Source organism: Silurus meridionalis, chromosome 10 (genome assembly GCF_014805685.1).
Source record: "Silurus meridionalis isolate SWU-2019-XX chromosome 10, ASM1480568v1, whole genome shotgun sequence".
Taxonomy (NCBI): domain Eukaryota; kingdom Metazoa; phylum Chordata; class Actinopteri; order Siluriformes; family Siluridae; genus Silurus; species Silurus meridionalis.
Genome location: NC_060893.1, coordinates 9,481,664 through 9,507,254, shown reverse-complemented (window position 1 = coordinate 9,507,254; position 25,591 = coordinate 9,481,664). Strand labels below are relative to the sequence as shown.

At 38.8% G+C, this 25,591-nt stretch overlaps 3 protein-coding genes across 7 annotated transcripts; 1 reads left to right on the top strand and 2 right to left on the bottom strand.

The window, feature by feature from the left end:
* Positions 1-448: 448 nt before the first annotated feature.
* fnbp4 (formin binding protein 4) lies at positions 449-10,001 on the bottom strand. The gene is made up of 17 exons (XM_046859962.1): positions 9,841-10,001; positions 8,614-8,703; positions 8,245-8,375; positions 7,887-8,061; positions 6,816-6,963; positions 6,512-6,614; positions 6,055-6,381; positions 4,617-4,815; positions 4,243-4,334; positions 4,016-4,120; positions 3,684-3,817; positions 2,725-2,888; positions 2,362-2,570; positions 1,972-2,107; positions 1,673-1,863; positions 1,355-1,512; positions 449-1,214 (listed from the first exon to the last, which is right to left on the bottom strand). The coding sequence occupies exons 1-17, from the start codon at positions 9,956-9,958 to the stop codon at positions 1,121-1,123; spliced, it is 2,574 nt and encodes an 857-aa protein (XP_046715918.1). The 5' UTR covers positions 9,959-10,001; the 3' UTR covers positions 449-1,120.
* A 2,694-nt stretch (positions 10,002-12,695) lies between these two features.
* Positions 12,696-14,568, bottom strand: lrrc10 (leucine rich repeat containing 10). 2 transcript variants are annotated; one of them, XM_046859726.1, is made up of 2 exons: positions 14,392-14,568; positions 12,696-14,185 (listed from the first exon to the last, which is right to left on the bottom strand). In XM_046859726.1, exon 2 carries the CDS (start codon positions 14,160-14,162, stop codon positions 13,323-13,325), a length of 840 nt encoding a protein of 279 aa, XP_046715682.1. In that variant the 5' UTR covers positions 14,163-14,185; positions 14,392-14,568; the 3' UTR covers positions 12,696-13,322. The 2 variants fall into 2 exon arrangements, with proteins under 2 accessions (XP_046715682.1, XP_046715681.1); XM_046859725.1 differs by having other exon boundaries at positions 12,696-14,204; positions 14,392-14,564.
* Positions 14,569-16,101: 1,533 nt separating this feature from the next.
* On the top strand, positions 16,102-24,180 carry cnot2 (CCR4-NOT transcription complex, subunit 2). Of its 4 annotated transcripts, none has more exons than XM_046859994.1 (15): positions 16,102-16,232; positions 17,989-18,108; positions 18,356-18,428; positions 18,549-18,696; positions 18,786-18,968; positions 19,164-19,228; positions 19,395-19,520; positions 19,648-19,772; positions 19,857-19,974; positions 21,189-21,345; positions 21,518-21,579; positions 21,843-21,892; positions 22,047-22,147; positions 22,278-22,422; positions 23,609-24,180. In XM_046859994.1, the coding sequence occupies exons 1-15, from the start codon at positions 16,140-16,142 to the stop codon at positions 23,693-23,695; spliced, it is 1,653 nt and encodes a 550-aa protein (XP_046715950.1). In that variant the 5' UTR covers positions 16,102-16,139; the 3' UTR covers positions 23,696-24,180. The 4 variants fall into 4 exon arrangements, with proteins under 4 accessions (XP_046715950.1, XP_046715949.1, XP_046715952.1 ...); XM_046859993.1 differs by having other exon boundaries at positions 19,854-19,974; XM_046859995.1 differs by lacking the exon at positions 16,102-16,232 and adding an exon at positions 16,277-17,031 and having other exon boundaries at positions 19,854-19,974.
* The last annotated feature ends 1,411 nt before the right edge of the window (positions 24,181-25,591 follow it).

Here is a 25,591-nt window from a genome sequence, read left to right as displayed (position 1 = left end):
AAGACCTGTTTGTCCAAGGTTGGAGTGGAATAACTTGAGTTGACTGCACCGAACCCTTCCTAATTCCACAGAACACTTTTCGGATGAACTGGAATGTCAACTGCAATCAAGATCAGGTTCAATCCAGTCAGCCAAGACCAGGAAGCATCATTCTCACCCAATTTACTCTACTGTACTTCCTGTCAATATTATTGAGGCATTGTATAAATCAATTTTCCCAAAAGGAAGCTCTTCCTCAAGTTAATCAATTATCAACAGTGAATGTACACATTCAAGGAACAAACAATTTAAAACAAATTTTCATAACCCTCTGTGCCATTCTCTCAAATGTAACAAAGCATGGTCCTGTAAAAAAAATAAAAGTATAAAAAAAACAACCACTACAGATGTGTAAATCTTGCATTGCAAAATTGCCAAACTTATAAAAGAAACACCCTCATTACACAGGTGGTATAAATTTATTTATTATTTACAACATAGAAAACTTCAGTGAGCACCTCAGCCCCATATCCAGTAAGGGACAATGCTATACAGAACACTGTGGAAGAAACAGGCATGGGTGTAGATGGCTGAAATTTCTCCACACTGAATATAATATTGTTAGTTTTATTGCAAAGCCTTTACCCTGCACATTTAATCTACAGACTTAAGAAATTTCAGCCCAAGAGTACTTATGTACGGGTCCCAAAAGAACCAAATCACCACAGAAACTTCATATGGCTAAAGCTAGGGACAAGATTCATGAGCTATTGTATCAGTAATTCAGGGATTTCATAAAAAAACAAAAACAAAAAAAGCATTAATACCAACATTAAATGATCTTGGGCTCGAAGACATGATCATGGCACAGTAAGTTCTAAAAACATTACAAAACTTGCCATAATCTTTACAAAGTACAAGTCTTGAACAATGTTGACAGGGATCAAACAAGAAAAAAAAAAAAAATACTTTGTACATAAATTCCCGCCCCCCCCAAAAAAGACATTTTGATGTCTTTCCGCAAAAAAAAAAAAAAAATCACCACTTGAATAAAAGTGATGTAAAAACATTCAAGTCCAACTTTGTCTTACAGGAACAGGATAAGAATTATACAGTCTGAGAGAGTCCTTTCAAATCAGTGCTATGAACTCTGCATCATCTTTCTCTTCTTTAGCAGCCTTTCTCTCCAATCATCAGGCAGAACTTCAAAGTTGGCATTCTTAGTGGCCTTTCCTCTGCAATTCGAGGGAAAATAAATGAAGACAATTTTATTACAAAAACAAAATGAGATTAAAAGTAAGATGGATTTTTAAAAATATCTACAGTGGAAAAAAAAAAGGGAAGATCAAAGTTCACCAATTTAGACTGCACTTACGAGGCAAGCTGTTGCTGTTTCCACTCTTCGATGCGCCTGCTGTTTAGCTGGTCTCGATCCTCGTCGCTAGAACTTGACTTCTCCTCTTCGTCTAGTTCCCTCTGGATACTTTGCCATTTTTTTACTAAAGATGGCATTTTAGTCTTGCTCTTTTTAATCTGGGGGAAAAAATTCTCCATCAGGCTATTTCATGACATCAAGCTCACTGATCAAAAAGGTGCAAACTAAGTAACATGATAGTGTGAGAAGAGAAGAGAAGAAGAAGAGAAGAAAGGAAAGAGCACAACCAAGCAGAGTGAGAAACTATGTTCAACCTACTTTGTCCTTCTTTAGCTTCTTAGTTTTGTCTGTAGGCATCTTTGTGGACACCGGCTCGACTGGAGGTTGAGGTGGTGGAAGTGGAGGTTGTGAAGGTACTGCAGGCATTAGTGGAACCAAAGGCTCTGATGGCAGAGCAGGTGTAGCTACTGCAGTCAATCCCCAATAAGCATTTGCAGTGATTATAGGGGCTGTAAAATGATTACAGTGATTGTTAATCATTATTTTAAGTCAGAAGGGAAAATGAAGACCAGTTATATTAACATAAAAGATGTTTTAATGCTGGCCTCCTTATTCACCTGCTGTAGCAGTAGGCTGGGTGTAGAGAATGGGACTGCTCCCAATTGTGATGGCTTTGTTCAGCTGTTCTGAGCATGGAGCTTTCCTTTTCTGGGCTTTAGCCACAGCTCCCTGAGCGGCTGCTGCTTCAATGGCCTAGTCAAAGCAAAATGATTAAGCCCAGTGTACACACACACACACACACACACACACACACACACACACACACACACACACACATACACACACATACACACACATACACACACATACACACACACACACACACACACACACACACACACACACACACACACACACACACACACATACACACACACACATAAGAAAAACATTTAAATTTCAAATGTAAATCAATTATATTTGCAAGGGAAGAAACAAACAAATACCCTAAATTCTTCTGTCCCAGGAGCAGGTGGCTCAGCATCCTCATCTTCCATTTCTACCTCCTCGATTTCTCCGTCATCACTGAGCGGTGGTGGAGGGGGTGGTGGAGGAGATTCAGGGGGTGGTGGAGGGGGTGGTGGTTCTTCTGCAGGAGGAGGGGGTGTGTCTGGAGGAAGCGGAGGTTGAGGAGCTGACCAATAAGACTGTGTTTCTAAAAAAGAAGGTACCGGCCACAAAGAAATTTAAGCAAAACTTCATTAAAACATTACAAATTATGTGAATATCAGGTGCTTAAATAACTAAGTAGCATGTATTTTCAGAAATGACTTCTAAATTTACAATATGGATGTTGAATAGACACCTACCTTCTAGACCACTGGAAGCCTCAGGAGGTCGGTGACCTGCATTTTCCTGACAAACTTCAGATGGTTGGGGTGGCTTGGCATCTTCATCTTCTTCCTTCACTGCTGGAAAATCCCACTGGGAGGCATTGGTCTGGTCATTCACATAGAAGTATTGCCTGTGGTCTCTAGAGGTGGAGAAACAAACACACAGTGCTGTCTTACTAGCTGGCCCCTTAACACGAGACCCATGGAGACTTGGGGAGCAGGGGGTCTCTAGTTCCCTAATGAAAAATGTAGAGCTGGGCATTGCATTAAGCCCAGGAGAGCAGCCAGATTGGATGGGGAACACTGGAGAAGAACCCACCTTATGCTCAAAGAAAAAAAAATTACAGCAAATCCTGAAACATTTATTGAACAGTAGTCATGGCAATACTCACACAGACAAAAACCCACCGAGATGCCTTTGAGAAGACATCTTCAGAAGAGGGTAAAGGAAAAAGTATTTATACAATCATCAATTTTTGCATGGAAAGAAAAACAGTAAACAAAGTAGATTGGTCTGACCTTCAGGCTCCAATGGCAAGGCACCGTCTTCGCTTTAACTGATGCTTGTGTGCTTCCATGTAGTCACTCTGTGTCACTCAATCTCCCATCATTTTGGGGCAGTCCTGTAAAGTTCAAAGCTCTTGCACGTGCAAGCACCTTTCCTAAAAGAGCTAGTGGCCCATTCTGTCTGATTTGGGGCTGACTGGGCTCATCTCTTTGGGGCTCTGTTGCGGTCACTTGGCTCTTTACAGATGCTCTCTTATAACACAACTTTGGATCTCTCTCCTTGTTTGGCGACATTTCCCAATACTACAAACCAGTCAGGCATTTGCCATATTGCAGAGGTAGTCAATAGTCACAAGTGTGGGGTGGGAGTTAAGAGCTTTTAGGGAGGGGGTGGAGTGATAAAGATGTGAAAGGTAAGGAGCTCGTACCTGTCCCAGTGGCAGGACCAGCCCTTGGGAGTGGCGTTAAGTTCGTAATGTTTTATGTGCTCAGCAGCTTCCTGCAACCTGCGGCGGAGATAATTTCCATTCAGAGCTCCTTCTCGCCAATCTGCAATCCGCGTCTACAAGAAAGAGAAGGCGGACCGAAAGGCTCAATGACAACCAGAATCTGTATTTCATTCATTTAATAATTTTAAATAAAACCTAGTAATTTGTTACAAATAATAGTGCATTTCATATTCAGGGGTGAATGGATTACTACTCAAAACCTACTAAACTTGAAAAGGTAATAAAATTAAAAAAATTAAAACTTCATCTACCTCAGTTTGTAATAAAAGCAGTTGAAAGTTGGAGATGGCCTTTTTGTCAATTCCCAGAAATTCCATTTTGCTGGTTAAGGTGTTGGCAAGCTCTCCAATCTGAAACTGAAAAAGCCAGATTCCCAAAAAATTAAATACCTAAAACGGTTATGACACAACAGAACACTTGATTCAACATTTTTATTTAACTGCCTGTTGTGCAGCAACTTGTTATAAATTATCTTTACCTTGAGGTCTGCTGTACCCTCCTCTGGTGTTTGGGATACAGTTGTTTCCTGTTCCTCTTTGTCCTCTTGTTTCTCAGCTGTTTTGCAATTTGCTAGAATACAATAAAACATGAAATATAATCAAAAATGGTGAATAACAGTTGTTAAACTTAAGAAAATGGCAAACTTGGAAAGTTAAACTTTTTAAAACCGTTCTAGGGTGTTCTCTTGAAACTACTGCAGCAATTTCTGATAAGCTACATATTGCTAATGTAGTGAAATAATGCTCACTTACTACCATGGCATAGTGAGAACGATGAACATACATATTTTTCTCTATATGACCTTAATGGTTAAGGCTATTATTGCATTAAATGTCTTTTTTGTGGGTTTACCTATATCCACAGGTTCTGCAGTGTCCCATTCTGTTTTGTCAGAGCCTCTGCTGTTTGAGTCAGGACTTTGTGCACGAAGAAAGGCTGTTTTCCACTTAGCCTTCTTCAAAAGGCCTCGAGCACCCTCTTGACTTGCCTCAGAACAAGGGCTTGAACCACCGGCACTGCCATCACCTTCTTCTAAAGCACGAAGTTCAGCCTGGGATTACAGAACAAAAAGGCTGCTTTAGAATTGTTATAAGAAAAAGATGCAACAATTAAGTTTAGCAGCTTTCTGTAGATCTCTTGGCAGTTTTTTTTGTCTATAGCTAATCTTATGCATTCTTCATAACAGCTATGCTGTTTTGAAAGAAAGCCTTATTTACAAGGTAAAAAATATATTCAAGCTATTGTCTGATGAATCTAAAGTAGACAATTTTGAAACACAAATTTGGTGCAAAAACAAGGCCAATGATTACCAAACAAATAACACATGGCTGGTAAAGAAATGGTACTAGCAGCGTTGTGTTATGGGATTGCTTAAATGTAGTGAGAACTAGAAATCTAGTCAATATAGAGGGAATTATATATACACACACCGTAATTTCCGGACTATTAAGCGCACCCACTGAATTTTACAAATATTTTTATTTTAAACATAAATAAGCCGCACCTGTCTATAAGCTGCATGTGTCTACACTAATGAACTTTACACAGGCTTTAACGAAAGACACGTTACACACGGTGTAACGGGTGAAATATTTTGCACTTCCTTTAGGAGCATAGCGGTATTTTGGGAATAGCCTGGCACTGCATTTTTCACTATTACTGTGTGTGTTCAAGACGAGGAATATGTCCTTATTATTTTCTGAAGTTTCGTTGACTAACCCGTAACGCTGTTGCCAAGAATAATAAAAAAAGCACGAGTTTTGGAAACCTGTCTGTGCTTATATGATTTCTGTTGCAACTGGAGTTAGCGAGCTCTCCCATGACCCAGACTCAATGCGTTACAACGGCTTGTATCTAAACAGTAGCCGACCAAGAAAGTCATTGTTCACTGTCTTCCTCCTTCCTTTCACAACTATTTCTCTCGGGAGTTTATCTTTTGGCATCGTCGTGCGTTTAAAAAAAAAAGTTTTCTTTCCCCCGATGCCGTGCAGCTCAGAACACAGGTGAAGTGCATTGTTTTTGTTTCCGTTCGGAAATTTAATTGGTCTAATGTTATTGCGTTCAGTTTTTTGGCTTGAAGTTTGTGAAACCCAGGAAAAATTCATAAATAAGCCGCGGGGTTTAAAAGTAGCGGCTTATAGTCCGAAAAATACGGTAGCTTCAGTGCATATAATAAACCTATTTATATAGCCAATCGTGGAATATTTACCACGTTAGAATAAGTCCTATCTATCCTAGTACTTAGACATAATAAGCATGATGTGACTTATTTAAAAGTTTAGCATCATACCTTTTTCCTCTCTAATGCAAGTTCCAGATCTTTGGTATCCTCCTCAGTCTCCTCTTCACCATCAGAGTTTTGTCTAGACTGGTTCCTACTTTGCTGATTACACTGGGCAGGGCTTTCTTCATCACACGGAGCAGGAGAGGCTGAAGACACATCTCCCTCAACTTCTGGAGCATTGTCCACCTTCTCGTCCATCGCTATAATCGTTTTCCTCCATTTCTCTTCTGCTTCTTTTACTTCAGCTGGTATTAGAGGAGCAAGGAGAGATGCAGCTACCCCTCTCCTCTCCTCCTCATCACTAGTCAAAGCGACTACACTCTCCATTACTTCCTGTGTAAAGACAGAGGATTAGCAATGATTTAAAATTTAATAGTAATTTAATAGTGGACTGTCTAAAAACATTACATAATATATGTGAATTAATTAAATAACAGAGACTCAGTAAACATCTAAAACATGCCTTCTTTTTTGGTTCCTGTTTCAAAGCAGTGACAGCCGGAGCAGAGTGCTGTTCAGGAAAGCTTGCAGCATGATGCAACACCTCACTGCCGTTAACAGACGAGCTGTGAAACATGAAACCTGATCAACTGAAATGAACTGAGGTTATATTTAAATTAAGGGTTCTGCAGAGTAACCTATTTGAAATAAAAAGATTATTTAAAAGTTACGTCCCTATTTTTAATAATTCATGATTAAGTTATATTGATGTGTTCAATAACATTTTAATTACTCACAATTTTGACAACATTTATGTCAAAGCTCACCTTTCTGAGTACTGCTGTAAATTCTGCATCTGATCAGCTAGATAGTGGGGAACCTCCCAGGCCACCTCATTAGTCTGGGTGTTCCAGTAGTAGTAGCAGCCGGTGTTCTCATCCCACACCTCTTGCCAATCACCCATTTCAACCCCAGCTAAATCAAAAACACACACACACACACAAAAAAAAATCATCCAAAGATTGTTCGATAATAATCGATAATGAAATTCATTGTCAACAAATGCCATTGTCAATTAGTTGGGCTGCTCAAGTTACGGGTTAGCATGACAGTAAGATAACACAGCTTGCGAAATGGCGGAGAGTACAGGGTCAACCGGCAGCAGGAAAAAGTGTCATGGGAGAATTTTATATGAAATGCTTTTGTGACATGGAAGTACCACATGGAAATAAAATACACTGGTATCGCGGATAAATAGCGAAACATCAGCAGGGTAAGCAGAAACTTCCCGAAGCAGTTTCTTCCCCTCGCGCTGGGTTGGGCAGCGTGGGTGGCGTTCGGTAACTGGAACTTTGTTCGTTCACCGGACCGAAATTTCGTTCGGAAAACCGTTCACTAACCGGAATGTTCGATAGCCGAGCCGTTCAATAACCGGGGGACCACTGTATGTGTGTGTGTGTGTATATTATATAATATATATATATATATATATATATATCCTTATTTATCTTATTTTTTTTTTATATTTTGTTATTATATTTTTTATTTTTATTCTCCTTTTCACCCCATTTTATTCCCTCATGCCGGAACGTCGTAAAAAGCATTTCACTGCATGTCGTACCCTGTATGTATGTGACAAATAAAATTTGATTTTGATTTTAATCAAACCAGTTAGCTTGTTTTGTTTAGCAAATGTGTGTTTCGAAAAGTCTCGAAACAGTTGCACAAGAAGAGTGTCTTTTTGCTTAAACTTTTTATTTGTAATTTTAAGCCATTTTCAGAAGAAGAAAAAAAATAATTCAATGTCATTTTTAATATTTTAAGAATGTGTTGGTGGTAAGGACTTTCCATTTAGCATTCAAAATGAAATTCAGGGGGTTGCCAATGAATTTACTCACCTCCAGCCAGGGAATACTGTGTATTATACTGAAATTCCTGTGTAGAGCCATTCTGTGCATAAGTATGCAGTTCTGTCTTGGGTTCAGGGCGAGGAGGGGTAGGTGCTGGAGCACTGGGCTCCTCCTTTGTAGCATCATCAGTTTGGACTGGCTGAGTAGTGATAGCATCAATTTCCTGCATAAGAAATACAGAAAAAATTTTTTTTATAAAACTAGTGAGCTAGGGTAAGTATTAGAAAACAAACCTTTGCAATGATGGTTTTCACTTAAAGGAAATAAAACAAAGCAATATAGCAAAACACAAATAAATTCCTTAACAACTATACCAGGAAAATAAAGCAGAGGAAAAATTACTCACAGCCATAAAACTTGCAAGTGTACTGTCAATGTCTGCAGAGCGATTGAGCTTTGCTTTGGCAGCAGAACTGCTTGGTTCAGATGCATCCTCTTCTTCACTGTCCTCATAAGCACCGAGCAAAGACAAGCCCTCTATTGAAAAATAAAATCCATAGCATGTCACTTCATTAAGTCATTCACCATACGTTCAAAACAACCTGAAACAAAATCCACTCAAGAAAGTTCAGCTTTCCTGCTATATGCTGTGTGACCATGCATGTCAATCACCACACTTTATATTTAAATAAAAGCAAGATGGAGACTTTAGGATGAATAAATGAATTAATTTGTGTAACTCTATGCAAGACAACAAACAAAATTCTTTACTCACGTGTTGCCTTCATTGCTGGGGTCTTCATTTCCATGTTTACCTCCTTGTAGACTCCTTGCCCGTCCTTGACTGGATCAGTCTCTGTCTCCCCTAAAAGACAAATACCCAGTTTCTTTCAATTCAGCTACTGAAATGTCCAAAACAAGAGCATGGGATTTGTCTTTTTTTTTTTTTTTTTTGCAGACAAGGACATCCTTTAATGGTGAGAAATTGCAGAATCACGGCACACAATGTAAAAATAATGAAATGTTAGACAATTTCAATAATCATTTTATATATAGTATTTGAGCATAATTACTCAATGAACCAAGGGCCTAGTCAGACCTTTTTCGAGGCTTAAGTTATGCCCATTAACAACCAATTTCAAGAAGAAATCAGTATAAATGCTATCATAATTAAAATGTTTATTTAAGCAACTATGGGAAAAAAACTAAAATATACTAAAACAAAAAAATCTGGAAAATAACTAGATGGTCTAGTTATTAAACAAAACCAGACTGTAAATTGGCAGCTGCTCAGACCAGGTTAGATTTTTTTTCAGCACAAATCTGAACTAATAATTACTGTAAAATTACAATAATGATAATTAATACATGAAATAATTCGATTCCTCATTAAAACACGGCGGCTTTATACTAATGTTAGCTCACTTTCTTTTGTGAATATCTGTCGGGTAAATGGCCTGAAAGAAATATGCCATTCTTTTCTCTTTCGCTGCCTGACACACACACACACACACACACACACACACACACACACACACACACACACACACACACACACCACCGTGTAGCTTATATAAAAACAATGAACAAAAAAATGTTTTGTTTTGAGCTAAATCTTGCTAGGTCACGTCAATGTTTTGTTCGCTGCTAATCTCGATGTTAGCTAGCAAGCTAACTGCGCTAGCAAGCTAACTGTGCTACGGAAAACGTTATGCGACAGTTAGTGTCGAGTATTTCCTGCGTAGAGGATAGATACCTTTAATATTTAACTAGTGTATATTGTTTATTTTGTTGTCATGATTGTTTATATTGAGCTAAAGTGTAAAATTAGCTATTCACTTTCGTTAGCGTGCTTAAGGCGCCATGCACGGCGGGAGCGGTCTGGCCTAGACGAGGCCCGGGGTGTGTTCTTACCAAATCGCAATGATTTAAACTGATTTAAGCCAAAAACCTGTCCGAAAGGTAAAACACACACTTATACACAGAATGGACATTGTCTCACCTTCTGATCCAGATTCTACAGCGTCGTCTCGACTTGCTCCCGTGCCGCTGCGCAGTCCTGGTGGTGAGAGCTGTAAAATGGTCCGTCGGCCAGTACCTGTGCGGCTTTTCTTTCCCATCACTGTGAGCGAGTGGCGGCGCTGCTACTGGAGTCCGTCCTGCTGTTGGCACATGATGCTTGTGACGACAACAACAGTACAGCTCTTCCACCGCCCCGGCAATGAAAACCTCAAACAAACTCGCAATTTACTCACTCTTAGCTCATCAAACGCTTTCAGAAGCAAAACTGCATCGTGATACCCATTTGTTTTGTTTCTCATTAAGTTTTCTGATGTTAAAAAAAATCCTATTTAAATGGGCTTCATGCACCATTATTGCTGCACACAAAAAAACTAATGTCATCCTTTTTTAAACCTTGTGCAAAATTGTATAGAAAATAAGATTAACACATAGGATAGAAGGTGGAGGAATTCAGGTACCTGGGGTCAACAGTGCAAAGTAAAGGAGAGTGTGTTAGAGAAGTAAAGAAAACAGTGCAGGCAGGGTTGAGTGGGTGAAGAAGAGTGACAGGAGTGATCTTTGATAGAAGGGTATCTGCAAGAGTGAAAGGGAAAGTTTATAGGACTGTGGTGAAACCTGCAATGTTGAATGTCCGGAAGGTCGTTCATACCAGGTAACATGGAGGGGATCCACATCTGCCCCATGCAGACTTACCACTGGTGTCCCACAAGGCTCAGTACTTGGTTCCCTCCTTTTCTCCCTCTATACCCACTCCACTGGTGAAGTCATATCCTTACATGGGTTTTCTTACCACTGCTATGCAGATGACACTCAACTCATCTTCCTCCATCAGATACCACAGCTTCCGCTCGGATCTCGGCATGCTTGACAGACATATCTTCATGGATGAGTGCTCATCAACTAAAACTCAACCCCACCAAAACAGAACTGCTGGTCATCCCAGGTGATTCATCTCCAGGTCAAGATCTCAGAATAACTCTTCATGACTCTCTGCTCGCCCCTCCAGCCACTGCTCGTAACCTTGGGGTAACTATGGACAATCAACTGTCCTTCTACTCACATGTTGCTAATGTGGATCGTTCCTGTCGATTTGTTCTCTACAACATCCGAAGGATTCTACCATTTCTGTCCACACAGGCTGCCCAGGTGCTTGTTCAGTCTCTTGTCATTTCAAGACTGAACTACTGCAACTCTTTTTGCTGGCAGGTCTTCCTCTGAACGCTATTCGTCCACTGCAAATGATCCAAAACGCAGCTGCACGACTTGTATTCAATATGCCCAAGTTCTTCCACACCACCCCACTGCTGCGCTCTCTTCACTGGCTTCCAGTAGCTGCACGTATCAGATTCAAACACACAGAAACACAGATTCAAAACACTGATGCTTGTCTACAAGGCCAAAAATGGACCAGCACCATCTTTCCTCAGAGACCTCATCATATTTCGCACTGCAACACGCTGTCTGAGATCTTCCAGCACTGCTCGACTTGTACCATCTTCTCTCAGAATGAGAGGTAAGTATACTTCAAGGCTCTCTTTTCTGGCACCGAGGTGATGGCATTAACTTCCCCCTAGATGTCCGTGAAGCGAAGTCCCTGGCTATCTTTAAGCGACAGTTGAAGACCTACCTCTTTCTGAAACACTTAAATTAGCATTTTCCCAGTTTGCTTTGTAGAATTCAAGAGTTATATTTATATTAAGTTTGTAATCTAGCGTATATAGATTTATTCATTGCTAGAGACTTAAAGCAATTTTGTACATTGCTCTGGATAAGGGCTTCTGCTAAATGTAAATGTTTAGAGACAGTGGCATTGAGTAAAAGACTGAAGGTGGAGCTGGAGGTAGCAGAGCTGAGGATGTTGAGGTTTTTGTTGTGAGTGACGACGATGGACAGGATTAGAAATTAGTTTATTAGACGGACATCGCATGTAGGACGTTTTGGAGACAAGGTAAGGGAGGTGAGATTGAGATGGCTTGGACATGTGCAGAGGAGGGACATGGGGTATATCATAGGAGAATGCTGAGGATGGAGCCACCAGGAAGGAGAAAAAGAGGAAGGCCAAGAAGGAGTTTAATGGATGTGGTAAAGGAAGACATGCAGGTAGTTGGTGTGAAAGAGGCAGATGTAAAAGACAGGGGTATGGAGATGGATGATCCGCTGTGGTGACCCATAATAAAAGAAGCCGAAAGAATAGGAAGAAGAGTGATAGGATTTTTATTTTTGATACCCTTTTCTTTCATCAAAGAGTAATTCCATTTTTTTTCATATAAAACAATACAAGGAGATCACCAGCTGATTAAGTGCTGTATATGTGGTTCGCTGAGAGTGAGATGAGAAAACACCCTGGATTGGAGTGGAATCATCCAAACACATGTTCATCCCCAGAGTGGTAGATAATCAGAGAAAACAGAAGCAAATCACACAGGTGCTAGGAGAAACTTTAGAGAAAACACAACCTGGGCCCCTTGAGTTGTGAGACAGCACATTTACACACTGCTCCATTATCATCATGCTGATCATCTAAGCATGGTATAATAACGGTAGGTCAGTAGTCAGGCTAGGTAATTTCTCATCAGCAGAAAGTCATAATTTTCAGCCAAGATGCAGCTATTGGGCCCTTGAGCATGGCCCTAACCCACATCTGTTTAGTTGTATTATGTCCATTGAAACAGAGAAGCTATTGAGAAATAATTCTATTTTAAAAGTAATTCCCATTAGAACTGCCTGCAAATCTTAGTTTATGCAGTTATAATGACTGTACCTATCTAATAACTTAGTAACATTCTAAAAAATGTACTTTTCTAATAATCAAGAACAGAAATTTGAGACATTTTGTAAATTTTGCAAGTTTATTTAAGCATTTCTTTGCATATCAAAACAACACACTTCACACAAAATATGTGACAGTCTTATCAGCTTTGCTGACAATAATACAAAATGTACATAATATCCCATTTGAGTATTATCTTACTGGTGTAACATATTTTTCTATTTATTTTTTTTAATTACCGCAAAAATGCACATAAAAAGGTGCTAAAACAAGGTTAATCTTTGCATAAACAGTAGTCTACTCAACACTCCAATATGCAACCAGGAACAGTAAGAATGATGATTAAATCCTATTAAGGGTCCTACATTAAACTGGAGACCCAAATCTGTCACTTCACACATGCATTATTGAAGAGGTGAGGTACGTTGTTGGAAATTAGCAATTCATCATTGGAAAAAATTTTCCAAGACCTCATACATTTTAATTCAAGATCATCTCTAATACAGAAATGTTATAACTTTACAGAAATGAATCTTCCATAAAGGAGAAAAACTTGAAAAAAGTTACTAAATATCATATTAAAGAATATTATAATGTTATAACTAGATATGTTCTTTTGCAGCATGAACTAGGAAACATGAGTGATACTGTTCAATGTGTATACTAGACATTAAACATCATACTTCTTTCTTTTACAAATTCTCTGGAAGCTTTTCTCTCACCTCTGTGGACACCTCAGTGTTTTTTTCTTCAATGGACATTTCAGCTGTTTTTCGTTCAGATTCATCATCCACATCATCAGGACTATCTGCCCACCGGCCCACCCGTTTCACCCCTTCTCCTACTAAAGGCGCATTAAAACATGGATTATGGTCATAGATGATAACCTTAAGCCCTGTTAGGTGTACAAGTGGTGGAAAATACTGTATGTGGTTCCTATCTACATCAATCACTTCCAACCAGTGCATTTCCAGAAGCACTGGTGGAAATTTATTCAGAACGTTGGCTGATAGCCAAATACTTCGCAGCTCTTTTAACCTCAAAAGCTCAGGAGGCAAGCTACGAAACTGATTGTAACCCAGATGAAGAGTTTTGAGGTTGTAAAGTTTACATACTACAGATGGAAACTTTGTAAAGCAGTTGTTGTCTAGCCATAATGTCTTTAGTCCACTGAGCTGAGACAGATCTTTTGGCAGTTTGGCAATTTGATTATTTCCAAGGTAGAGTATGCTTAGTTGCCGAAGACTGCAAACAACCAGAGGCAGTTCCACAAAACTGTTGAAGTCCAGAGCAAGAATTTGAAGCTTTTCCAGATTGCTAAGTTGAGGAGGCAAACTGTTCAAGTTGTTGTTACTCAGATAAAGTTTAACAAGGTCTCTGAAGGCACATACTCTAAGGGGAAAGCGATGAAGATGACGGCTACACAGGTCTATGGTGCAATCATGTGGCATCTCCTTCAAGTCCCCCACCAAGAATCGCTCACATCGGTCTGATGGAATGAAGGCCACAGCTCCCCGAACAACATTTCCCATTACTCCAGTCCACAGTCATGGTCCTTTCATGAAGCAGATGAGCTTATTAATAGAAATAGAAAAATATATCATCCTTTGTCATCTATAGTCGATAATGAGTACTCTATAGAAATGCTTGAATCTCTGCATTTCACATATTTGATTGTATACATTTTTGGTTCTAAAAAGGCTTTGAAATAAATGTTAAACAATACCTCATTTGGTAAAACTGATAAGCAACATTACTTACTAAACAGCTGCAGAAAGTTCCTTTTTTTGAAGATTTGTACGAGTCTCTCTTCCTGATGATTTAATCTTTTTCCCCAGAAGAGTGTGAAGGTTTTTCTTGCCGTGCACTCTGCACTCCCTGTGCCTTGCTCTGAGCTTGCTGATTCTTGTGAGTGCCAAAGATGATACTCAGCTTGCCCCTCCTCATGCATGTTACATGAATTCCGAGCTGTGAGCACTAATAGCAGTGCTCTGATAAGTAAAGTATGCAGTGTTTAAGGAATGTGAAGTGAACCAAATCATTTATCTAGGCCTCTGACCCACAACAAACAATAATTATAATTTAAGAAATTTCCCCACTGTGGGACGAATAAAGGTATATCTTATCTTAATTACGTGGCATTCAATTAATCAAATGTTCCCACAACTAACAGTGTTTGATGGTTTTAACAAAACATAAGAAATATTGAGGAGATTAGGAAAGGAACAAGCTCATTTTTTATATTAGGCATAAACCTATATACATGAGTTTAATTATCACAATATGTAGGTTTTAATATTATGAAAGTGCTTTTCTTTTAATAATTTGATGTTAATAGCATGACTTTGTGAAAATTATAATGTTGTAATTATTTAAGTAAAATGTTTACAAATTAAAGTATTATGTTTTTGTTTTGATTCCAAATCTCAGTTGAGGTTGGTTTAAATAGAACTATTAAAAAGCATAAACTATATTGACAGTTACATAAGTATAAGTACATTGTCAGACAGTTCAGTTTCTGATCGGTTCCATGCAGGCATCTATATAGCAATAGTTACCTTATAATCCTAATCTTATCTATAAGCTTGTGTATAACATAACTATGTAGTATTGTGGTTAACCCGCAGTAATAACATAGAGAGAAAGCAACATTGAACTTATATTCTTCTCCTTCAGCCCTGTGTGCGTGTGTGCATGTGTGTGTGCATGTGTGTGTGTTAAAGCATGGAGAACACTCAAAAATAATAGATACCAAAATGTTGCTGGGGTGGTATCATTAAACGTTTTAATAAATCATTAGCACATGTATTGTATATCCTTACCTAGTAATTTCATTACAAATATGTTAGCTATATAATAGGCCTTTAAAGACCAAGGTAGACCACTTACAGTTGTTAATGCAGAGGTTCCCAACCACGGGCACTGATCATTTGGTACTAGGTGGCACAGAAATAATGCTAATTTCCCCTTTTGCATATCTTGAAAGGTGATCACTTCCACCTATGCCAATTTCCCACACTTGTTTCATTTGCAGATGTTTTCTATGCATTGATAAATTAAGCTCCCACTGTGTCTGCATTATGGTGAGTTTAGTTAAATTTTCCTCATATCTGTAATTAAATTAATAATTAAATTATATATGTATAATAGTAATATAATATAGTAATATAAAATAGTCTTTGGATTAGTTTAGTGGGTTAGTGGGAATAGTTTTGTGCAAAACTGGTCTGTGGTGCAAAAAAATAGCACTCATAATGATAGTTTTGGCAATTAGGCAAATTTCTAAACAACAAAAACTAAAGTGAAAAAGAAACTGTGCTGTTTTACATTATTCCTGTTGCCTAATCTTAGGCACTCATTTTGCACAAGGCCTTAATCTGACACTGGCAACAAAATATCATCCAGAATGAAATAATAATAATATAGGTGATGATCAGCCATGTTCCCACCAGCAAAAATGAATCCTATGAACCCATTTTCAGGCCTAAAATGATAGGCTCGAGGTCAGGATGGGGTCAGAGGGTAAAGGCTATTCACCCAGCATTCCCAGCTGCAGGATACACAGCCATCTTGGATCTACGAGCAGAGGGGAAATTAATGCGGTTAGTGAATTCTGTCTTTCTGAGCATAAGAAAAAACACACTCCAGGGCAATGAAACACAGACCAAAATAAAGCCCGGCTCGTAGTTTTCGACCTTTTAATAGTTGCACGGGCGCTGCGTGGGGACAGATAGCGCGCTCTGCACACGGGCTCGCACGGCTCTTGTTTTTGTCTGGGCTAGCCGCGTTAGCATTTAGCTCGCGGGCTAAGTGTTTATAGAGAAGCCCCGAGCCGCGTTCTACCGTCCTAAATAATATGAGTACAGCGCTCTAGCAGGGCCGAGGCGCTGTGTAGGACTACGAGTTGAGTACAGGAGCGTGCTGCTCGGGGATATAGTGTGAGAGATGGAGGCCTCGGTTAGAGCGGATATTTAGCAGGCCTAAACTCCTGCCCGTCTTCACCGAAAAGCCACTTTGTTAGCTGCACGGCTAACACCAGGCTAGCAGCCTTATCCAATAAATAAGTGAAGGAAGCGGAGTCGCGGTGCACACGGTACAGCCCTGAAGGCAGCCTTGCTGCAGTACCAGACCCGGTGCCGGGGTTAGGATCAGCCGTTTCCCTTACGCTCCCCCCCACACACCTTTAAGCAAACTTTAGCTCGAGGGAAAAGTCGGCTAACAACATTTAGCATCAGCTGGCTAACAACACCGCTGTCTATTTAATTAGCTGACGTTAGCTAGCTTATCCATTCCCTGCAGCCCTTACCGGCTATTAGAGCCAGGGAACGCAAGTGAAGAGACGTGTTTTAGACACGTTTCACTTCAGTACAACACAGGGATAATAAATAGGTTGCTAGTAAGGTAACTTATTTTTATTAATTTTTTTGTTTGTATTTATTTGTATTATTGTTTGAAGTGTTTAAAAAACGCGTATAAGGTTCCCGGGTTAGGCTGTTCAGCTAGTTCTGGTGTATGCATAAGGAAAGTCTTCTACTTGTCTTTCAGGCACCTGCTGCTTCCTAAGAGGGGAAAAAAATCTATCTGTCAGTGCTGAATGTGAAACTCCTTTACAACTTGTTTATTATAACACAAATATTGGAGGGAAAGTTGGCGAAGAGTCAGTGTCTAAGAAATGGGAGCTGTGTTCACTTATTTACGTGCATTTCCCAGGTTTTAGGTTCCCCTCAGAACAGAACCAAACCAGAAACTCTTGTATTAATCCCTGTTACTAATATGTGTTTTGGTGTGAGAGAAATGTAAAAAAAACAAGAAAACCTAACATGGATATGGAAGTTCTTTGCTTTTGGTTTAATCTGTCTCACTGTTTTATTTATTAATTTTTTGTTTGTATTTATTTGTATTATTGTTTGAAGTGTTTAAAAACGCGTATAAGGTTCCCAGGTTAGGCTGTTCAGCTAGTTCTGGTGTATGCATAAGGAAAGTCTTCTACTTGTCTTTCAGGCACCTGCTGCTTCCTAAGAGGGGAAAAAAATCTATCTGTCAGTGCTGAATGTGAAACTCCTTTACAACTTGTTTATTATAACACAAATATTGGAGGGAAAGTTGGCGAAGAGTCAGTGTCTAAGAAATGGGAGCTGTGTTCACTTATTTACGTGCATTTCCCAGGTTTTAGGTTCCCCTCAGAACAGAACCAAACCAGAAACTCTTGTATTAATCCCTGTTACTAATATGTGTTTTGGTGTGAGAGAAATGTAAAAAAAACAAGAAAACCTAACATGGATATGGAAGTTCTTTGCTTTTGGTTTAATCTGTCTCACTGTTTTATTTATTAATTTTTTTTGTTGTTGTTAAAAATAGGTGACGAACGGTATGTTCAGTGCCACGAGAAAGAAGTTTGTAGAGGGGGGCGAAAGCGACTACCCTGATGATATATACTATAGCCAGCCGTCGATGTTCCCTCATCGATCGGAGAAAGATGTAAGTACAAAGTTTCTTTGTGTTATTAACATGTTGCCCACAGTTAATCAGATGATCAAGATCACCATAGACTACCAGGAATATCAATTACAATTTGATATAGTTTTTTTTTTTTTTCTCTCTTTCTTTCTATTTTTCTGGGTATATTGTTAAAATAGACTGATGTGTTTCATAATATATTTTTGAGAAACAAGATGTAAAATGGAGAAGGGAAACTGAAAACCCCCTCTTCCCCCCTTTCGTTCAGATGCTGGCATCTCCTTCGCCGTCATCGTCAGGTCAATTGTCGCAGCTTGGTGCAAGTTTGTATGGTCCTCAAAGTAAGTACATTGTTTTAATTAAAGAAGACCACGTCTTTAGTCATTATTAAAACGATGTACTGGGTCATCCATACTTAAACAAGTACTTTTTTTTGTTTGTGTTTTTTTTTTTAAATAAAGGTGCACTAGGCTTCTCAATAAGAAGCATGAGCAACAACAACCCTCAGTTAAACCGCAGTTTAACACAAGGTACTCAGTTACCGAGCCATAGCACCCCAACAACGGGGGTCCCAACCATGTCTCTCCATACTCCGCCTTCGCCAAACAGGTACACCTGCTTTATTTGAGTATAAACTTCGTCCAAGAGAATGTTTTGAATAAGCACATAATAAACTTCCCATATATTCTGCTGCACAGGGGCATTCTGCCTATGAACTCCAGGAACATGATGAATCACTCGCAAGTGGGCCAGGGCATGAGTCTGAGTGGCAGGACAAACAGTATGGGAAGCTCAGGCCTTGGCAGCCCTAACCGCAGCTCGCCCAGCATCATCTGCATGCCAAAGCAGCAGCCGGCACGCCAGCCCTTCACCATCAACAGGTAAGAAACATGCCGGACAGGGCAGCACTGTTAAGTAACCAGTCCCATAAAGAACAATAAATCTGGGTGCTTTTGTATCTTATTTGGAAATCTATGTGTAATTGATGGCCTTTTTCCACATATATGTTTGGTTGTAGATTTTATAAAGTAGATTTAATTGTCAGTAGTAACAACTGCATGTCTATGGTTCCTCAGTATGTCAGGTTTTGGAATGGGTCGAAGTCAGGGGTTTGGTATGAACAACATCTTTAATGGAACAGGTAAGTTATTTGTGGAACAGTTTGGATTATTTGTTTGATGTTTTTTTTTATTAATTTATCTATATTTATTTTGTGGAACAGTTCTAAACATTAAACATCTCCATTTTTATAATTAATTCATTTTATTTTGGAAGCTGAAAATGTTTTTATATGGTGTGTGTTATAGATGGGAGTGAAAATGTGACAGGACTGGACCTCTCGGACTTTCCAGCATTAGCAGACCGAAGTCGGAGGGAAGGAAATGGAAACCCAACACCGTTGCATAACCCCTTGGCTGGAAGGGCTCCCTATGGTGAGGGCTTAGTTCCCTACTACGAGTAAAATTAAGCAAGAAATGCATAATTCATGACTTGAATCCAGTCTGAAGTATTTCTATTGTCAAAGTTATCAAATTATGACTTTAGTTCTCTTCATCACAGTTGGGATGGTCACAAAGCCATCAACTGAACAGTCCCAAGACTTCTCGATTCACAATGAGGATTTCCCTGCACTGCCTGGGCCCAACTACAAGGACCCAACATTGAGTGCAGATGAAAGCAAATCAGTCAGTGTTAATCAGTCTTTTCATACTTTTACCTGGATTGAATAGGCAAGTCATTTTTATTAATAAATATTGTCCATTCAGCAGAACTTGAACTCATCAACCAAGAGCAGCTCCAGTGCAGATGGCCCCAAGTTCCCAGGCGACAAGACATCAGCACAGAATAACAACCAGCAGAAAAAGGGGATTCAGGTGTTGCCTGATGGTGAGCTGCTACTGAAAGCCACGCCACTTGATGTCGTGACAATGTTCGCATTTTACACACACCATTTTTTTACTTTTATGAATATATACTCGAAAATGTTTTTTGCTATTTATTAATTTTTATTTTTTAAGGCTATCCTTTTAGTTATAAACTTTTTCATGACATCAGTTATATATTGCTAGTTGACTGAATCCTGTTCAGGGATTTGATCTCAACATTAGTGACATAAAAGATTAATTCATGAAATTTTCATAGTTTATACGACCATCCAAGTGTTAAAACGGTAAACCGAGTCATGCACAATAATTAAACCCCAGACATTTGTGACGGGGTCACTTGCCACACTCATTATGGAAATAGTAAATTACTGTGCACACAGATAGGGGTGATTTGTGAGACGGGAACCTTAAGACAGACAAATAGAACTTAAGGCAGCTGTAATTGAATATTGTGGCAGTGTGCACTTCCTCTTATAATGCAAACTAAATTATTTAAAAGCTTTCATTACTATGTTGACCTTTTTTGAGTTGTCACAAAAACAAGATGTAACAGCTATAAATGCCTTGTAGCAAGTTCCGTGGATAAGTAGGCTAAACGTGTTTTCTCTAATTTGTTAAGGTACGCTGTAGGGCTGGACATATGTAGGCACATTATTGTTTAGTTTGACTTCAGCTCCGGGTGCCAAATGATTATAAAGCTACGAGTGCTGCCTAGTTGCTGTGTGACCAGTTGTTAATAACCTTGAACATCTATCTAGCATTAATCTCTAGCTATATTATATAGCTTTGTTTTTTTGTCAAACACTTGATACAATTAATAATTATAATAAAATAATTATTATAAAGATACTTTTTTGAATGCACCAGACCTGGAAGTAAATTTTTTCTAAGAAACATTTGTTTTACCTGTCCTCAGTAAGCACCTGGGAAAAATAAATAAAGAAAAGACCTGATTTCATGCATGAAGTACTTCATTACTAATGAATCTAAAACATTATAGGGGGTTCAGAGATCCAGGGTATGAAAAAGAGTAAAGTAGTGAAAAGGTTCATTAATTCTTCAATGGTCATGTGGTTATTCATAAGTGTCAGCATTTTTTATTTAGTGTTCTGTTGAGGTGTGAATATTATTATTATTGTTTTTGAAACAGATATTTTGCTCTAACAAAAATTAGCTGACCATAAATTCAAACATGAAAATTGCCCTGCTTTACAGGTAAGGTGACAAACATTCCCTCAGGAATGGTAACGGATCAGTTTGGAATGATCGGACTGCTAGCCTTCATCCGAGCAGCTGAAACAGACCCTGGAATGGTTCATCTGGCGTTAGGAAGCGACCTGACCACACTGGGACTCAACCTCAACTCTCCAGAGTATGACACTTAATTTCTGTGTCCTGAGCACTTCTAATATTAGTTTGTGTATTGGCATACTCCTATTAAAGGAAGCTTTTTATTGCTCTGGTTTGTTTTTATACATCTCGTGCATTTTATGGTTCCTCTGCATGTCTCTTGCTGACATTATGTTTAAAATCTACTTCAACAGGAATCTGTATCCCAAGTTTGCATCTCCTTGGGCTTCTGCACCATGCCGACCACAGGACATCGGTTAGTGTTGACATTTTTAAGAGTAAAGACACAGAGAAGCTATTTGTAGTGCATATCTTTTCAGCATTCTTAGCAATGTTTCTTTGCTCCTTTAGAACTGTATACAGCAATTTTTTAGTTTAACTAGTCAGTCAATCAGAAGAGTATGTTCTCTTTGCAGTCAAGCTTTTCTTAAGTATTTTTCCCTCTGGTTGTTGCTGGATCTAATTCTATATCAATAAAATGCTTCAATTAATTGTTGGTGTGTTTTTTTTCCCCCCCAGACTTCCATGTGCCCTCTGAGTACTTAACCAACATTCATATAAGGGACAAGGTATGTGAGTGTGATGTGAAATCACATGTTTATACCACTGGCTGTAAAAAAAAAAAATATATATATATATATAATGTTTAATGCACATATTTTAGTCACTAGAGTATTTATTTTCTTATTTTGACTAATATTTTCATGCATTGTCTATCTACAGCTTGCTGCAATAAAACTAGCACGTTATGGGGAGGACCTGCTGTTTTACCTCTACTACATGAATGGAGGAGATCTCTTACAGCTTCTGGCTGCTGTGGAACTGTATGCATGACTCCATATGTTTCATGAACAGATAAGAAATGACACGTCAGTTACAATTACAGGCAAAACTATCAGCCGACATATATTATTTAGTGTTGATGTAATATTATGTTTTATACCCATGTTGCAGCTTTAACCGAGACTGGAGGTACCATAAGGAAGAGCGGGTGTGGATTACAAGAGCACCTGGCATGGAACCCACTCTGAAGACCAACACTTATGAGAGGGGGACATACTACTTCTTTGATTGTCTTAACTGGAGGAAGGTTGCTAAGGTAAAATAATTGTATTTTTAGAACTATATAGAAATGTGATTTGTGGTGAGAGTAGGGAGCAGGTGGAGGAGAGCCTGGAGAGGTTGGAGGTACACGCTGGAGAGAAGGGAAATGAAAGTCAGTAGCAGTAAAACAGAGTACGTGTGTGAATGAAAGGAAGAGCAGTGGAGTGGTGCGGTTGCAGGGAGTAGAGGTGGTGAAGGTGGGTGTGTTTAGGTACCTGGGGTCAACAGTGCAAAGTAAGAGTGTATGTAAGAAGTGAAGAAAAGAGTGCAGGCAGAGTGGAGTGGGTGGAGAAGAGTGATAGCAGAAGTGATTTGTGATAGAAGAGTATCTGCAAGAGTGAAAGTTTATAGGACTGTGGTGAGACCTGCGATGTTGTATGGTTTAGAGACAGTGGCATTGCGTAAAAGACAGGAGGTGGAGCTGGAGGTAGCCGAGCTGAAGATGATGAGATTTTCATTAAGAGTGACGAGGACAGACAGGATTAGAAACGAGTTTATTTGAGGGACAGCGCATGTAGGATGTTTTGGGGACAAAGTGAGAGAGATGGTTTGGACATGTGCAGAGGAGGGACATGGGGTATATCGGTAGGAGAATGCTGAGGATGGAACCGCCAGGAAGGAGGAAAAGAGGAAGTCCAAAAAGGAGGTTCATGGATGTGATGAAGGAAGACATGCAGGTAATTGGTTTTAAAGAGGCAGATGTAGAGGACAGGGTCGTATGGAGATGGATGATCCGCTGTGGGAGCAGCCGGAAGAAGATACAAAGGTGAACTAGTTCAAACCTAGAAATTCATATCCTATAGCAAATAATTTACTGCACACCATAATGATGCTATAAATTTAAAGAAGTCTAAGAGCAACACATCACTTGTGCTGCATTATTGTATGACATTTCACATGCCCATATTTAGCAGTATGGTTGTGTAAGTAAACTGAAGACCCAAAAAGGTAAAAATCGAAGCTTTATCTTGGGTAGTCATCTGTGGTCACAGTGCTTTTAGGGTTTTATTTTTTATAGTATTATATCCCCCGCTCCTATTATTCATTGTGTTCCTCTGTGGCTACTCATCAGAACAAGCTCATTTGCAGAATCAGAACCCAGCTGTAAACCTTTCAAATAGTATCCCTTAATTGGTGCAAATAATACTAATTAAGACTTTCTACTCTACTCACATTTTAAGGAGTTTCATCTTGAATATGACAAGCTTGAGGAGCGTCCTCATGTACCAACCACCTTCAACTACAACCCGGCACAGCAGGCCTTCTGAACCGGAGGTGCTCAGGCTCTCTGAGCTGCAGGAACAGACCTCAGCACTAGACTTGGCCAACCACAATCTGCTTTTATTCCTCACCTGTCTGGACAAGGACTGCAGGAGGAGGGCAGGGGGTCTCTACCTTAACCAGTGAGGGGGAGACACCATGCCTTACCAATAATGTGCTGCCCAAAATGACACACACAAACACACCCTTACACTGTTTTTAAATATTCTCATACCCTCTTTCTTTTCTTCCTATTCATTTTGAGCACCAGTCTGTATTTTGTTTACGCCTCAGATCAAAAGCCTGTTTGGTCTCTGGCAGGAGAACTGACTTGCAGTACGACAAAAAGGCTACGTTTCGTTTTCCGAAACGTACCATGTTAGTAAACAGGACAGACACAAAAATCAATCCAATACATGTGAATACAAAAGGGCGGAAGAAAAATGCAATGTTCATTGTTGCACTATTTAGTAATAAAAGAACACAAAAATTGTTTTGTGCTTTTTTATGTGGAAAAATGCTCTTCTCCTGTTTTTCTCTGGAAGGATACACAACCTCTGTTAACATCATGGAATCTTTCTCTTGTCCTTTAGCCTTGTTTTTTTTCCACTTTTTCCTCCAGAACATTCCTTTGATCCATCATCATAACCATGCATTCGATCCTACACCCAATCAGGTTTTCTCTGCCTAACTCCAATAATTACAAATCAGACTGTTTTAGTGACCATTGTGGGAACAGCTTGTGGACCATCCTCACCCAGGAGGTTATGACTAAGCTACATTGTTCCAGATTAAACACTTCTCAGTCTTTGTTACGATTTTGTAATAAATGTGTACATTTTTTTTTTATTTTTTTGGACATCACATGAATAAAGATATGTATGTACGAATGTGTATATATTATATATATAGATAGCTGTATCTATATATATATATACATGACGTCTATTTTGGAAAAAGGTAATTATTCTTTGCTCAGCCTCATTTTTAGGAGGTGAGCAGTGGTGGCATTATGTGTTAGAAACAAACAAACAAACAACAAAAAAAAAAATAGTGTTAATAATATTGAGCTGCCAGACAGGGCCTCACACTTGTTGCCCTGTGCACTTATGACCAAGATAAATACTCCAAAAAAAAAAAAAAATATGGAAGGCCAGATTTTTCTGAAGTAAGGATATCTATACCCCAAGATCCCAAATGAGAAGGTGGAAACATTTCACATGCAGCTGTTTGAATAGAAGCATTTCATAGGAAAAGGAAAATTGGTAATACTGCTAACAAAAAAAAAAAAAACAGACCAGTCTTGTATTTTCTGAAAACGTTGAACACGTCTTTCTTTCCTTTGTAATAAAGCAGAACGGCTTTCCTGAAACAGTGTTTGTCTCTCTGTGGGAGGGGGTCGAGGTTTATAAAGACAAGCAAGGAAAGATTGACAATTAGTCTGAACTAAGACTGAGAAAGATCACTTCAGCTTCTGCATGAAACATGCACATGCTATGATGACTAAAACAAGGCTGCAACGTTCCCACAACTGATCAAATACTTTGTGACTGTTTGGAATATCAAATTTCATATAGTTTCTTCAAATAAATTGGAGCGCATTAATGCATGTGGTCAAGAGAATATCTTGCCGTAGGGCCCTTTAAAAAACATCTTGAGACATTGTATTCCAAGAAATATGTATTTTATTTATGCATTACATGTAATAGTAATTAGTTTCAAAATTAATTAGTTTTCCACACAATTTATCCATATATATATATATATATATATATATATATATATATATATATATATTAGAAATATCACTTCATAGACTTCATTCATATATATATATATATATATATATATATATATATATATATATATATATATATATAATATAAATAAATGGATAGAATCAA